Here is a 13,836-nt window from a genome sequence, read left to right as displayed (position 1 = left end):
TCGGTCGAATCGTCACTGAAACGGAGTTTCCCGATCTGATAGCGGGATGAGATGACTCCGAGATAATGAATCGCCGAGAACTCTGCCGAGACGTCTCCGAGATGAATAAAAACGGCCGAGTCGTCCCGAGTCGTCCCGAATCAACTCGAATTTTTATTATTTTTGCTATTTTTTAATCATTTTTTAAAATAATTTTTAGAATATTAAATATTTCAAAAATTTGCGTCTTGCCGAGACCGTGATTGATATACCGAGACCAATGTGGAATGGTCTGGACCGCGACTGCAACCGCAACCGCGACCACGACTTTGAACCATGATTGTAGATGCTAATTTGTTAAGGAAAGCGAATAATACTTTCTTGAAAAGCTAAATTTCATATCTTCAATCATGAAAGTGGCACTGGATTGCACGAGGGAGTCACCAAGAAAAAGAAGCAACATATAAGATGTTCTGCTTGCGCTGAAAAAATTCAAACTTCAGTACATTCCCCTGTATTCAGGGACGTCTTAAAGGTGCATGTTCTCTCTGAAATTTATGGAGTTCCCAAATTGCGACGCGGTCGTGTTGTATCTGGCAGGGATTGGAGAAATCCCAAATTGCTCAGGTAAAATAGCAATGGCATAAGTTTTCTATCACAAATTCGGCTTTTCCATTTTGCCCCTTTCATTTTCAAATTGGATCAATCCAGTCCTTATAAACTTGTCAAATTTTCCCTAAATGATGCAATCAACCTATTATTTCTTGGGGCTGTTAAAATTGTTGGGACACCAAAACGCTAGCTATCTTTTGCTATCTCGCACCAGGTGATGCTTTTTCCTGATCAATACAAATTTCGCTCCTATTCTTGAATTTTACTTGGAAATTCTAAATTTTTTGTTTCATTTCTCAACATCAGATGACAAGTTGTATCAACAAAATGCGATATCTATAGTTTCATTTGAGCTAACAAAAGCTTTAATTGGAGTCTTTACCAGTACAAATCCCAACAATGAAATGTTGGTGAGCATTTGAGCCACAAAAGCTATGGCCTTAACTAAGGATACTACACTTTGCTTGGTACCAGTGACGAACATTTTTGTTTCTTGGCAAGTTGGATTGCGTTTTATTCAACGTGAAATTGGCTCTGGTAGTCAATGATATTCCCAATTTGAGAGTGAGTCTGAATTTTAAAAACTTCGTGCTGTCGGCGGAATTGAGTCTGAATTTTCAGTAATCTCTATATAGTCACTGAAGGCCTATGAAATAATGTGTTTTTGACCAACACAATAATCTCATTGTATCCAGAAAGGTTCTCTTTTATAGCCCTTTGTTTGTGATTAATCTTGTCATTTCGAAACGTCATAGTTTTGGTAATTAGACTAACACAGTGGTGTGTTGAAATGAATTGCATCCGAATTCCCTCTAAATAATAAAAAAAGCCTACGCTAATCCTCCGTTTGATTCCAGGAAATGTGAGGAAGATAAAAGTGAATTTCTTTGAACTATTTCTCAATGGAAATCCACTTTCACTTTTCTCAATGCATTCTTAGAACTAAACAGGGCCTGAATTGTAGCGTTAAATCCTTCGCCAATATTTCTCCATAGTCCATATAAGATATCACTTCTTGAAAGTGCCAATAGGAGATTTACATGTAGCAATAGCATCTTATGCACTATATCAAATTGAATTTCTTTGAAACTACTTCTAAGGGAATCATTTGCTTTTCCTCGTAAATTGAAGGAAGACTTCTTGATGGTGAGAATGGTCTCTGGACTCACTGTATATGAAGGAATACTTCACAGAAAGTTTTAGTCAAACTACGTTGCATAAAATTATACCGGGATTGTGTGAATAAATGCAAAAACTATAAGGGAATGAAACGAATATTCATGCAAACTATGAGAAAATTAAATGAATATTATGATTGCATTACACGCATTTTTGGAGCATGTTTTGTTCAATCATCATAACTGATGGTCCATTTTGTTCATTTTTCACTTTATATAAAATTATAGGTGAGTTTTATGACAATTTTAAAATCTTAAGGAGGTTATGTGACATTATGTAAAATCACAAGGGGATAAAACGTACTTTATCCAAAAAAATAGATGCCTAAGAACCCTAAGTAAAAGAAATATTGAAAAGGAAAATGGTTGGCAGACTTGTAACAAGCTATGTTTATTCTAAGGAAGAACAAACTCAACAATTCACGAGTTTCTACAAAATACTAGCTAAATTATAGGAAATAAAGGTAAAATTTTCTTATTGCAACAAGAAAAGAAAAAAATGAAAGAAAAATATAGTATTTTAACAAATAAAGGGACACAATTTTCAACATGTAGACATCTTTACCTGGACATAAATGAACATATCAAATTTTCAAGGGGCTCCTCAAATATTTGCAATATCTTGGTGGAGTGGCTACCCCTTCCCGCCCCCTTTGCATCTGCCAATAGTTGTTATTAGGGCTGCAAACGAGCCGAACCGAGTCGAGATTTGGTCTAATCGAGCCGAGTCTTGACTTAATTTCATTGAACTCAAACAAGAACTCGAGCTCGTGGAACTAACAATTTCAAGCTCGAGCTCGAGCTCGACTTGATTCAAGCCGAGCTCGAGTTTAAAAAATAATTATTTTATTTTTATAAAAATAAATAAAATAATATTTTTTCTTAATAAATAATAAAATATTAAGGATATATATATGTAATTTTACTATTAAAATATAAAAATATAAAAATATATATATATACTTAAAAAATAAAAAATATATACTTAAAATAAAAAAATAAAAAATATATATATACTTGAGCTTGCGAACTAACGAGCTTAATATTTTGAGTTTGAGTTTGAACTCGATTTCGACTCGAGTCAGGTCAAACTCGACTCGAGCCGCTCACGAGCGGCTCGGTTCGTTTGCATCCCTAACTGTTATCCACACAGACACACGCACATAATAGAGCCGCATAACCACTTAAAGCCACCATGTTAGCATGTATGGCAAGCCTGTTGGAATGTTCCCTTTCAGAGAATGACTCTAAATGTTCCAAATATATATATATATACACACACACACACACTACATTGTCACCTAATGAAGAGCCCGTATTATTTGAACAGTGTTTTTTTGTTTTTTTTTTTTTGCATCTGGGGAGAGATTTAGGCTTAGTTTGGGAGTTTATGAAGGAAGAGAAAAGATAACTTGAGGAAAGAAAGGAAAAGAAGGGAAAAGATGCATATGTCATTTGAGAGTTCAATGAAACAAAACAAAAGAAACATCTTTCTCTTATTTGAGAGTTGGAGAGATATGGAAAGAAAGGATTTTATAAGAATACAACTTTACGTATTTGCCCTTTCAATTTTTAAATCAAAGTCCAAAGATTTGCTTTCTTGTTCCAATAAACAGAATATTTGGGCAAAATAAATTTCTAAAACAATTACATATACATTCTCACAAGGTGAATAGTAATATGTTGAGTTCTCAAATGGTGCAAGACAAATTTCTGATACATCAAGCATGATAACTTTTTTATGTCTCTATACCCATGCCTTTATGGGATCGGCATTGTTATCCAAACTAGGAGGCATAAACGTGTTTCGCACAATGAAAATGTAAAATGCCCTACCCACTTTTCTATAGAGCAAAAAGCAAAATATATGAAATAATAAAACTCATGTATTACAACCAATTATTTATATCTTTTTTTTTTTGAAAAATCTTTAATTCATAATTAAGTGTTTACATTTTAAATCGCATATAAATGACTGAAAAAAAAAGAAAAAAATAAGTGTTTAATAGTTACATATAAAAAAAAAGTAAGGGAACCATTTTCCCTATAAACTACCAGCTCTTTATGTGTTTTCTTTATCAAATAAAAATTACCAGCTTTATACAGGCATGATTTTCTAAAATAGAATTTTTTACCTTTTATTGTACCTACAACTAGTTTTCTTACTTTTTATTATTATCCTTGTAAACAAAATATGGCTATGATTTTTTATTAATAATATGCTTAAAGAAAGCAAAAGTATTACAAAACAAAAAGAAAATATACATTAACTAAGTATTGTATTTTTAGACAACTTAACATCAATTTTATTATGATTCTTTCTAAATAATTCTAACTAATATAGACAAAAACAAAAAAATTATTGATGAAAGTATAGGACTAAGAAGAGCTCCCACTAACCCTCCAATTGTTTTTTGTTACTAGTTGAAAGTATAGGACTGAGAAGAGCTTTGCATCGATGCCTTTACCATCAGCTTTAGGACACATTGGAAATAATAAATTTTTGTATCAACTTTTAACGTACAAAATTGTCATATTGAAAATAAGTTTTGGCGCCCACGAAGTTTCCCTCCTTTTCTTCCCAATTTTGGGCGGAAAAATTTTTCGCCAATTGGAGGGACTTTTATCCATTCATTTCATTTTTTTTCCATCCCTGTTTTAACTCCCAAAGAAACAAAATGATAAGACTTTCTTTCAACATCCTATCTTTTCTAGCATTTTCTGTCCATCCAAATGAAGCCTAAATGAGCATCCAATATGCTGCTTGGCAAGAAATTTTCTTTATTTGGATTTCAAATCAATCCTACTGCTAGATGAACCATATCTTGAAAGGTTCCTAGCCTACCCTATATGGTGGATGGTGGCGGAACTAGGAGATTGGTGCAATAATATTAGTTTGACTTATAATATGTGGTTATATGAATTTTGGATACAATTAAATGTCCATCATGAGCTTAATAGAATTGTAACTCTTCATTCTTCTAGTAGTCAAAATTCAGTTAGAATTAACACTGTTGATTTGAGTACTTAGTAGTCTCTAGCTATTGCACTCTTAGTTACTACTAATATTAGTAATTACTATCAGTATTACTAATTGTAGAAATTATTACAACATTACTAGTAATATCAGTGGCTACTAGTAATTTAGAGTAGATTAGTAATTACTAATTATAATAGTAACATTAGTAATATTAGTAATAAGCACCAACTAAAGGGGATAAGTTGAAGTCGCACCAACATTATTAACCAGCAGGAATTTTAGTAATGTTGAGCCATCATTTTCTAGCATTTTATGCACGGTTGAGATGAAGCTACAACACAAGTTTTCTGTCCATAGTTATCGTTCAGAATATTTAACAAATAATCCGGTTTCTGTGTATTGCATGACCAAGTCTTAGTATTTGAAGTCACACACCTGAGTGGAAGCATAATATCTTATAATTAGATCGCCGTTAACCACTAGGAATTTTTTTTCCAGTCTTCCACTAAGGAAATACTGTGTACTCTGTAAACTTTTTCAACTAAGGAAATAATATTTGAAGTCACTCCCCAGAGTGGAAGGACTTTTAACTTTTGTTTTCATCCTGTTTAGCTTCTAATTGTCAAAGCTCATCATTTTGATTTATCCTCGAACCTTGGCAATTAGTTTTAAGTGGTCCTTATGTCCCAGTTGATCTACTGAGATCCCACCCAAGGCTGTAAAAATACATGTCTTGAATTGCAATAAATCCTCAAAATGCGTTTCATGAAATGTTTTCACTTACTGATTTGTTCCATAGTTGCTTTTCTTTGTTTTTCTAACTAGGTACAGACTAATCTTTCTTGATCACTCTTGAACTATTGAAGCAACTGTTTGCCAGTGTTTTTGCAAAATTAACAAGGCTACTTAATTGATCATTTAGGCAAGTTTTGAACATATAACTGTAGTAGTCATAATTGATCCCGAGTCCCAATGAGTTAATCATGTCCATAGGGACTTTTAGGTAGGATGAGTTTAAGATTTTTTTTTTTTTTTTTTGAAAGAAATGAGCTTAAGATATTTGAATTTGGCTCTAGAGAAGTAGTGAAGTATCGCAATCAGGTCAAGTACAAATATTTCCACGCAATGATTTTAGGCATACGTGCTTTAGAGAATGATGTATCTTTTGCCTTAATGTCTATGTCAAGTAAACTTGGCAAGAGTAGATAGATCTAGGAGTTAAAATAGATAATCTAAGGGCATAAGAGTGTTCTCCACGATTCATAGTGGTTGACCACCACAAAAATTTTGACCACCGCAAAGACTTTTAGTTTACTCAGTGTGTTTTTCATTAGCATCATTAGGATAGTTTTTCCAAAGGTGTTTCAACCTTAGTCAGTTGTTCGCAATTCCATTCACCTTCTAGGATAGAAGATAGCCACGTACCTGCAATCTTCCCTATCAATTTCCTCTTTAATAAATCGAAATCTTTAATAGATCGAAATCCATACTACTGAGACCAATATATAATGCAATCCCTCTCCCTCCTTCATGTAGCAACATTGGCCATGGAGAAATTTCACCACCTTTCCCCACTTGGACTTGTGTTGCTATGCTTTCTTTCAGCTTCCTTCGCCGTGTTCCCGAGCAATATTACCACTGATAAGTCATCTCTTCTTGCCTTGAGGGCTCACATTTCAGTTGACCCTCTACAAATCTTGGCCAAAAACTGGTCAGTCGGCTCTTCAGTCTGTGAATGGATTGGAGTCATTTGCGGGTCTCGTCATCATAGAGTGACTGCCCTGAATATTGCTAACTTGGGTCTTGTCGGCATCATCCCTCCACAACTGGGAAATCTATCATTTCTTGTTTCTCTTGACATGAGTGCGAACAACTTCCATGGAGAACTACCACATGAGTTTGTTGGATTGCGCCGATTAAAACTCTTTAATTTGAGTGTCAACAATCTCGAAGGAGAGTTACCCTGGTGGATTGGTTCATTTCCTCAACTTCTTCGCTTGTCTCTCAGTAACAATAGTTTCATTGGTCTTATCCCTTCTTCCATCTCTAACATGTCAAAGCTAGAGGAGATAAGTCTTTCGTACAACCTTCTGCAAGGAAACATTCCCACGGGGATTTTCAATATTTCCTCCCTGCAGTTGATGCGCCTAACGGGTAATGGCCTATCAGGAACTATTCCAAGTGATATGTGTCACCATCTTCGAGGGCTAAGTTTGCTTGCCCTGTCACAGAATAAGCTGAATGGTCAATTACCTTCAAGTTTAGGTCTCTCTCTCTCTTGCTCATGAACCATTGGCAAATCTAATTAACCATGGCAGCCGAGACTGCCCCCCCTCCTCCGGGTGGGGGGCTGTCGGCCTCTTCCTCCCCCTTTAGGAAGAAGGCCTTCTCTGCGTTGTTTGAGCCACAACCGACGTCCGAGGTAGTGCAAGTTCAAGCGAGGATGACAACACACCGTGGAGAGCCTGCGGTGGTCTTCAGTGCGGCTGACATAGCAGTGGTTGCTGCTCCATTCCGCTACACTTTGGTTGGGAAGTTCTCTAAGGGGCGGCCGCTGCTGCCTGACCTGAGGAAATTCTTGTCGACTCTTGATTTGAAGGATACGGCGACTGTGGGATTGTTAGATGCTAGGCATGTGTTGCTGAAATTTCAGTGTGAAGCGGATTTCCTTCGCGTTTGGGGACGAAGTTTGTGGCACGTGAATGGATCCCCCATGAGGGTTTTTAAGTGGACATCTAAGTTCCATGTGAACAGAGAGTCTTCCCTTGTTCCCGTCTGGTTTAGATTGCCCAAACTCCCAATTCACTTATTTGCTAAGCCATGTCTATTTCATCTTGTCTCCTGCTTGGGTACGCCGCTATTCGTGGATGCGGCTACGTCTTCGTTTTCGCGACCGAATGTGGCACGGGTATGTGTTGAGGTGGATCTGCTCAAATCGATTCCGTCGAGGGTGTGGGTCGATATGGGAGATGGGGATGGTTTTTGGCAGGTTCTTATCCCTGAGAACCTCCCTAATTATTGCAGCCACTGCTATCGTCAAGGGCATGGCGAGAATCATTGCCGTGTGAAGCACCCTGATTTGCGTTTGCACAAGACGCAGGAGGATCTGGTCACAGGGGTGATGGGTGCAAAGGTTCGCTCCTCACCAGCTAACACGCAGCGTACAGAGGATGAGGAGCGAAGGGGGGTGAGTGAAGGAGATGGGGTGAAATCTGGTGCGACACAGAATTCGGGTAAGAGCCATTCCGAGGGGTCACTGCACGTTGACACCCCTACTACTGCTGTGGGAGATGCATCGTGCTTACTGAACCAGCTTGGAGGGTCTACGGTTGTGCTTGTGGAGAAGGGGATAGAGGCTGCTGCTGATGCCATTCTTCACGCTATGGCTGACCGCGTGATTGGCGAACCAGAGGAAGTGATGGAAGGGACTGCTAATACGGGAGAATTGGCGCTGGTGGAGCTGAACGTGGTAGCAGGCCCAGGCATGATGGAGCCCATAGAGGGGGCTGCTGTGCCAGGGCAAAACTGCAACGAAAAAGCTGTCAAGCATGGAAAAGCAAAGTTCGTTGTTGATGACCAAAGGGAGGGACCATGCGATCACATTGCTGGAAATGATTGTGAGGAGTCCCATATTCTAGTGGAGCAAATATTGGGAGATGGTCAGCAGCAAATGGCCGACAATACTTCAATTAGAAATCAAAATGCTGAAAATTCTAATTGGAATAAAAGTGATGGGTCCCAAGCTTTTGAGAAGCAGAATTTGGGAGACGATAATCATCAAAAGGTCGACACCACTGACCCCGACGTTGCCTTACCACTCCTTGTGGTTCCAAGTACAAGTACAAGAACAGAAACGAAAACCACGGTGCCTCAAAATCCAGTGCCAGCTTTCAAAGATGTGTTCGAAGAGGTTAAATGGGAAAAATTACATGGTACACTTCCCCGACCACATCAAATTAGTTTTATTCGTTCAAGTATAACATGCAATAACGACAAAAAAGAAGAAGAAGAAGACGATTCACAACACGACAAACACAAAGATCAAGACCAGAATCTAGTACAACAGCAATTTACCCAAGTGATTTCAAAGAAAGCGAGAGGAAACAGCTTTCAAAAAAAGGTAAAACAATGCAAACACGTCAAGATCTCAAACCAAATTCCAATGCTCACTCGCAGTCACACAAATGTGGAGCACCCTCGTGTGGATGATTTCTTTGGATTGATCTGTTATGTCTTTACAATTCCTTTATATGTGTGTTTATTTTCCATCATTACATGTTTCTTTTTCTTTAACAGAGGTCAGGTTTGGCCCCCCTCTAATTTGATGTATTTTTTTTCTCGATTTTTAATATATTAAGGGATGGTAAAAAAAAAAAAAAAAAAAAAAAAAAAGTTTAGGTCAATGTTCAGAACTTCAGACACTGTCTTTGTCTTTCAACGGCTTTAGAGGATCCATACCGAAAGAAATTGGGGACCTGAAGAAGCTCGAGGTGCTATTCTTGAGTCACAACTATTTAGAAGGTAAGATCCTTGCTAATTTTTTCACCATAGACAAGTTAAGGGCCAAAACGTATTCGTGTTTTCTTAGGGCTCCACAAATGGCCAAAAAAAAATTTTTTTTTTGAAAAATAAACTTAATTTTCACATGCATTTACTTTAAAATATCTTTTTTTTTAATTCCGAAACAAGCCAATTTTAAAATGTTGATGGGCGCCGGAATGTGGCCAATTTCCCGCTTTTGGCCCATTAATTAATTTTTTCATTTACTTTTCTTTAAAACGTCCATCAAAATCCTCAACTTCTTGATATTTATTCCATTTCATTTTTGCAGGTCAAATTCCAAAAGAGATTGGTAATTCAACTATGATTAAAATGCAAAATTTTGGATTCAACAACTTAACAGGTACGACAATTTTCTCAATGACAGAAATTAGACACTTACATGATTTAATATATGTGCTCAATATTATTTTGGCAGGTGTCATACCACGAGAGATTGGTAACTGGTACTTTCTCCAACAACTCAGCTTACAATTCAATAGCTTAACTGGTTCCATACCAATGGAAATCTTCAACCTCTCAAAGTTGCGTATTATGTCAGTTACACAAAATCAACTTTCAGGCAATCTTCCATCAACATTCCCTTATTTAGAATACCTTTATCTCGGCAATAATCATCTTTCTGGAGCATTACCTAGTTCAATCTCAAATTCTTCTAATCTCCATCTCATAGAAATTGCTGATAACAAGTTCACGGGTCCAATTCCCACTTCCATGGGAGACCTGAGGTTCCTTGAACTGCTGGATCTAAGTGGCAACCTTTTAGTGAGCGACTTCTCATCTCCGGAGTTGAGCTTCATCACTTCATTGGCAAAATGCAAATATTTGGCAATATTGTTTTTGGGTGGCAATCCATTGAATGGGATCATTCCAGACTCGGTCAGTAATCTTTCAACTTCCCTTGAACAACTAAATGCACCGAATTGTATTCCTGATGGAATTGGAAACTTGAGAAGTTTGATCCTATTAGATCTATCAAACAATGACTTAACTGGGTCATTGCCAGCTACAATAAAAGATTTGCAAAAGCTTCAATACATGGATCTCAGCATGAACAAACTAATTAGCAGAGTCCCCCTGCATCTTCTTTGTGCTCTCCACAACTTGGATACAATGAACCTTGGACAAAATCAATTTATGGCTTCAATTCCAAAGTGCTTCGGAAATCTTACTTCCCTGAGGCATCTCAACCTAAGTCACAACAGACTATATTCTGCTCCACCTGAGGAAATATGGGACCTAAAAGATCTCTTGGAGCTTGACCTCTCCTCAAATCTGCTGAGTGGATCTTTGCCGTATGCTATTACGAATATGAAGATGGCAAATTGGGTAGATTTGTCAACCAATTAGTTCTCAGGTGGCATTCCTGGCTCAATTGGAGATATGCAGAACCTGCAAAATCTTTCTTTAGCACACAACAGATTGCAAGGATCAATCCCAGAATCGATTGGTAAGGTGTTCAGCTTGGAGTCATTGGATCTTTCACATAACTTTCTCTCTGGATCAATTCCAATATCAATGGAGAACCTTCGGTATCTTAAAAATATCAATCTCTCTTTCAACAATTTGAGTGGTGAAATTCCATCCAAAGGGCCATTTACAAACTGCACTACCGAATCCTTCGCTTCAAATGAAGCCCTCTGTGGAGCTCAAAGGTTTCATGTGCCCCCATGTCCAAGTTTTTCAGCTCACAAATTGAGAATATAAAAGCTGCATCGAACCATTTTTATTTCACTCGGGGTAATAATAGCAGTGGGAGCCTTGTCCTTTGGATTTGTTTACTTGAGATATCAAAAGAAAGATGAATTTTCCAGTGGAGCAGATTTATCCTTGGTTGCAATGCCAGAAAGAATTTCATATTTTGAACTTCTACAAGCAACTAACGGGTACAATAAAAGCAATTTGCTGGGGACCGGAAGCTTCGGATCTGTTTATAGAGGTACTCTTGACGATGGAAGGGCTGTGGCTATTAAAGTGTTCAATTTACAAGTCGATGGAGCATTCAAGAGTTTTGATGTAGAATGTGAGGTGTTGCGCAATCTTCGCCATCGAAACCTCACAAGAGTCATCAGTAGTTGCTCTAATCCTGACTTTAAGGCATTAGTGCTTGAGTTCATGCCTAATGGGAGTCTCGAGAAGTGGTTGTATTCACACAACTGTTTTCTGGATCTGATGCAGAGATTGGACATATTGATTGATGTGGCCTGTGCATTGCAATATCTCCACTGTGAGTATGCAACTCCAGTAATTCATTGTGATCTGAAGCCAAGTAATGTGCTGCTGGATCAAGACATGGTTGCCCATCTAAGTGATTTTGGCCTTACAAAGTTGTTGGGCGAGAAAAACAGCATAACATACACCGAAACACTAGCCACACTTGGCTATCTCGCACCAGGTGAAGAATTTTCTAACATAGCTAACTTACTATTTCCCCAGTTGTTTTAGTCGCAAGTCCATTGTAAAGCTACAATCAATTTACGAACATATGATGAATTTATATGCTTTTTGCAGAGTATGGGTTGGAAGGATTGGTATCAGCAAAATGCGACATCTACAGTTTTGGAATCATGATAATGGAAGTCTTCACGAGAACAAATCCCAACAGTGAAATGTTTGGTGAAAAATTGAGCCTGAAGAGCTGGGTGGCTAATTCAATACCTGATAGATTAGCTAATGTCACCGATGCTAATTTGCTAAAGAAGAGTGATAAATGCATTGGTGAAAAGCTAAGCTGCATAGCCTCGATCATGAAAGTGGCTCTGGGCTGCACAATGGAGTCTCCAAAAGAGAGAAGCAACATACAAGATGTTCTTGTTGCGATGAAAAAGATCAAGCTTCAGTACACGAGTCCCCTCTATTCAGGGGCTTAATAGTGCATGCATGTTCTCTAAGCAAGATTGCAACTCTCTTCTTGATTGTCTCGTTAGGTAATAAAATTGTAGTGGTGTTGTACTGGCAGGGCGGAGAAAAATCTCAACAAGATTAGGCCAAGTAAGCATAGCATTTAATCAGTTCTATTTAATTGGTGCCCTATGGGCACTCGTTAAGATGTATTTCAGATGTTATATTTTTTAAAAAAATAAGATTAATTAGGAAAAACGTATAAATGCAAGGGGATTAATTAGAAAAAGTGTATAAATGTAAGAGAAAATAGTAATTATTAGTGTGTATATATACATGATAAGTTGGATAAAATGTAGGTGTCTTAACGAATGTCCATAGGACATCCGTTAAAAAAATCCTATAATAATTGTTTTCTTATTTCTTTTCTTTGCACCTGATTGATAGCCCTTAATTTGTAATAATAAAGTTATCTCACAATATTCACCAATCCCATTGGATTATGGGCACCTAAGGACCTGTAATCCTTTTCATAGTGAGCCTTTACTGAATCAATGTCATGCATAATAAAACTACTTTTAAGCCATAGATGGAAAAATAATAATAAATAGTGTGTCAAAAAAGTTGCAATTAGTAGGTAAAGCGATAGGTTGTGGAAGTATGTAATGATTTGGATAAATTAATTAAAATTATTTATCTAGCAAACTTTGATTGGCTTTCTCAAAATCCTCAAATCAGAATAGTTCTCATGCACTCTAAAGTTTAACCCACCACACCTTGTAAATCCTAGAGTTTCGAATTAAAATTCATGCACATAAAATTCTACACATCACCCTTTTAAGGGCTGCTTTTTTTTTTTTTTGGAGAGGGGGGGGGGGGCACATAAGCATACGAAAAGAGTGAAGGTGAGCCACAACAAAAATTTTAATATTATTACCAATATTCCAACTTTAATGGTGAGAACTTGAATTTTTACAGACAAAATTAAATAAGGCTTAATTCTTATTAATGGCATAAATATAAGATGCCATTTAAAATTGGTTTTTCTAGTCTTTGACTCCCTGCCCTAATGGCTAGATAAAAAGCAGGTTTGGCACATGTTTACAAAGATTGAAAATTTTAATGCCAAGCTATCCACAAGTGGGGTACAAGAGCGTTTGGATAGAGTATTATTTGAAATAATTACTGTAACATTTTTTACGATGTAATGTATGTGGCATAAAAATGTATTTATAATGCAAGCTAAATATTATTTAGCAAAACAGAGCTATCCAAATTTTGTGTTTATCCTGTGCGTTTAGAGACTTAATTTCTCTTTTAGCTGTTATTGATAGACTATTATTTTTCCTCTTGACTTCTTTACAGATTCTTATTTTATGCATCAATAGTTGCCATTTTATCTTGTTCTTTCACCAGAAACAAAACAATGGTAATATGGGAGTTACCAATCAAATGGACAATTTTAGACCCTTCGCTTTCAAGCCGATGAGGGCCATTCCTTTTTCCAAATTTTGAAACATTTAAATGCCAAATTTTTTATTGAAAATATAACTCATTTTCGTGTCCGGCTCAAAAGGGTAAACTATGAATACTTGACTTTGATATCACTTACCTATATTTTCCATGATCTTTTAATTTCACTTATTATTATAGGGGTTTACATTGTTACAGTACTCAAAATATCAA

At 36.9% G+C, this 13,836-nt stretch overlaps 3 protein-coding genes across 3 annotated transcripts; all 3 read left to right on the top strand.

Annotated features, from left to right (window-relative positions):
* Positions 1–6,257: 6,257 nt before the first annotated feature.
* On the top strand, positions 6,258–7,037 carry LOC113783226 (probable LRR receptor-like serine/threonine-protein kinase At3g47570). The gene has a single exon (XM_027329300.1). It carries the CDS (start codon positions 6,258–6,260, stop codon positions 7,035–7,037), a length of 780 nt encoding a protein of 259 aa, XP_027185101.1.
* Positions 7,038–9,810: 2,773 nt separating this feature from the next.
* LOC113783225 (receptor kinase-like protein Xa21) lies at positions 9,811–10,659 on the top strand. Its single transcript, XM_027329299.1, has one exon. It carries the CDS (start codon positions 9,811–9,813, stop codon positions 10,657–10,659), a length of 849 nt encoding a protein of 282 aa, XP_027185100.1.
* Positions 10,660–11,148: 489 nt separating this feature from the next.
* On the top strand, positions 11,149–12,179 carry LOC113783224 (probable LRR receptor-like serine/threonine-protein kinase At3g47570). The gene is made up of 2 exons (XM_027329298.1): positions 11,149–11,704; positions 11,821–12,179. The coding sequence occupies exons 1-2, from the start codon at positions 11,149–11,151 to the stop codon at positions 12,177–12,179; spliced, it is 915 nt and encodes a 304-aa protein (XP_027185099.1).
* The last annotated feature ends 1,657 nt before the right edge of the window (positions 12,180–13,836 follow it).

Source organism: Coffea eugenioides, chromosome 9 (assembly GCF_003713205.1).
Source record: "Coffea eugenioides isolate CCC68of chromosome 9, Ceug_1.0, whole genome shotgun sequence".
Taxonomy (NCBI): Eukaryota; Viridiplantae; Streptophyta; class Magnoliopsida; order Gentianales; family Rubiaceae; genus Coffea; species Coffea eugenioides.
This window is presented reverse-complemented; position numbering and strand designations above follow the sequence as displayed.

What these genes read in the sequence shown, in the direction of transcription:
- LOC113783226 (XM_027329300.1), top strand. Translation starts at nt 6,258, where the DNA reads ATGCAATCCCTCTCCCTCCTTCATGTAGCAACATTGGCCATGGAGAAA.
- LOC113783225 (XM_027329299.1), top strand. Translation starts at nt 9,811, where the DNA reads ATGGAAATCTTCAACCTCTCAAAGTTGCGTATTATGTCAGTTACACAA.
- LOC113783224 (XM_027329298.1), top strand. Translation starts at nt 11,149, where the DNA reads ATGCCAGAAAGAATTTCATATTTTGAACTTCTACAAGCAACTAACGGG. An exon ending in ACTTGGCTATCTCGCACCAG is followed by an intron (nt 11,705 to 11,820) that starts GTGAAGAATTTT and finishes TGCTTTTTGCAG; the next exon opens with AGTATGGGTTGGAAGGATTG.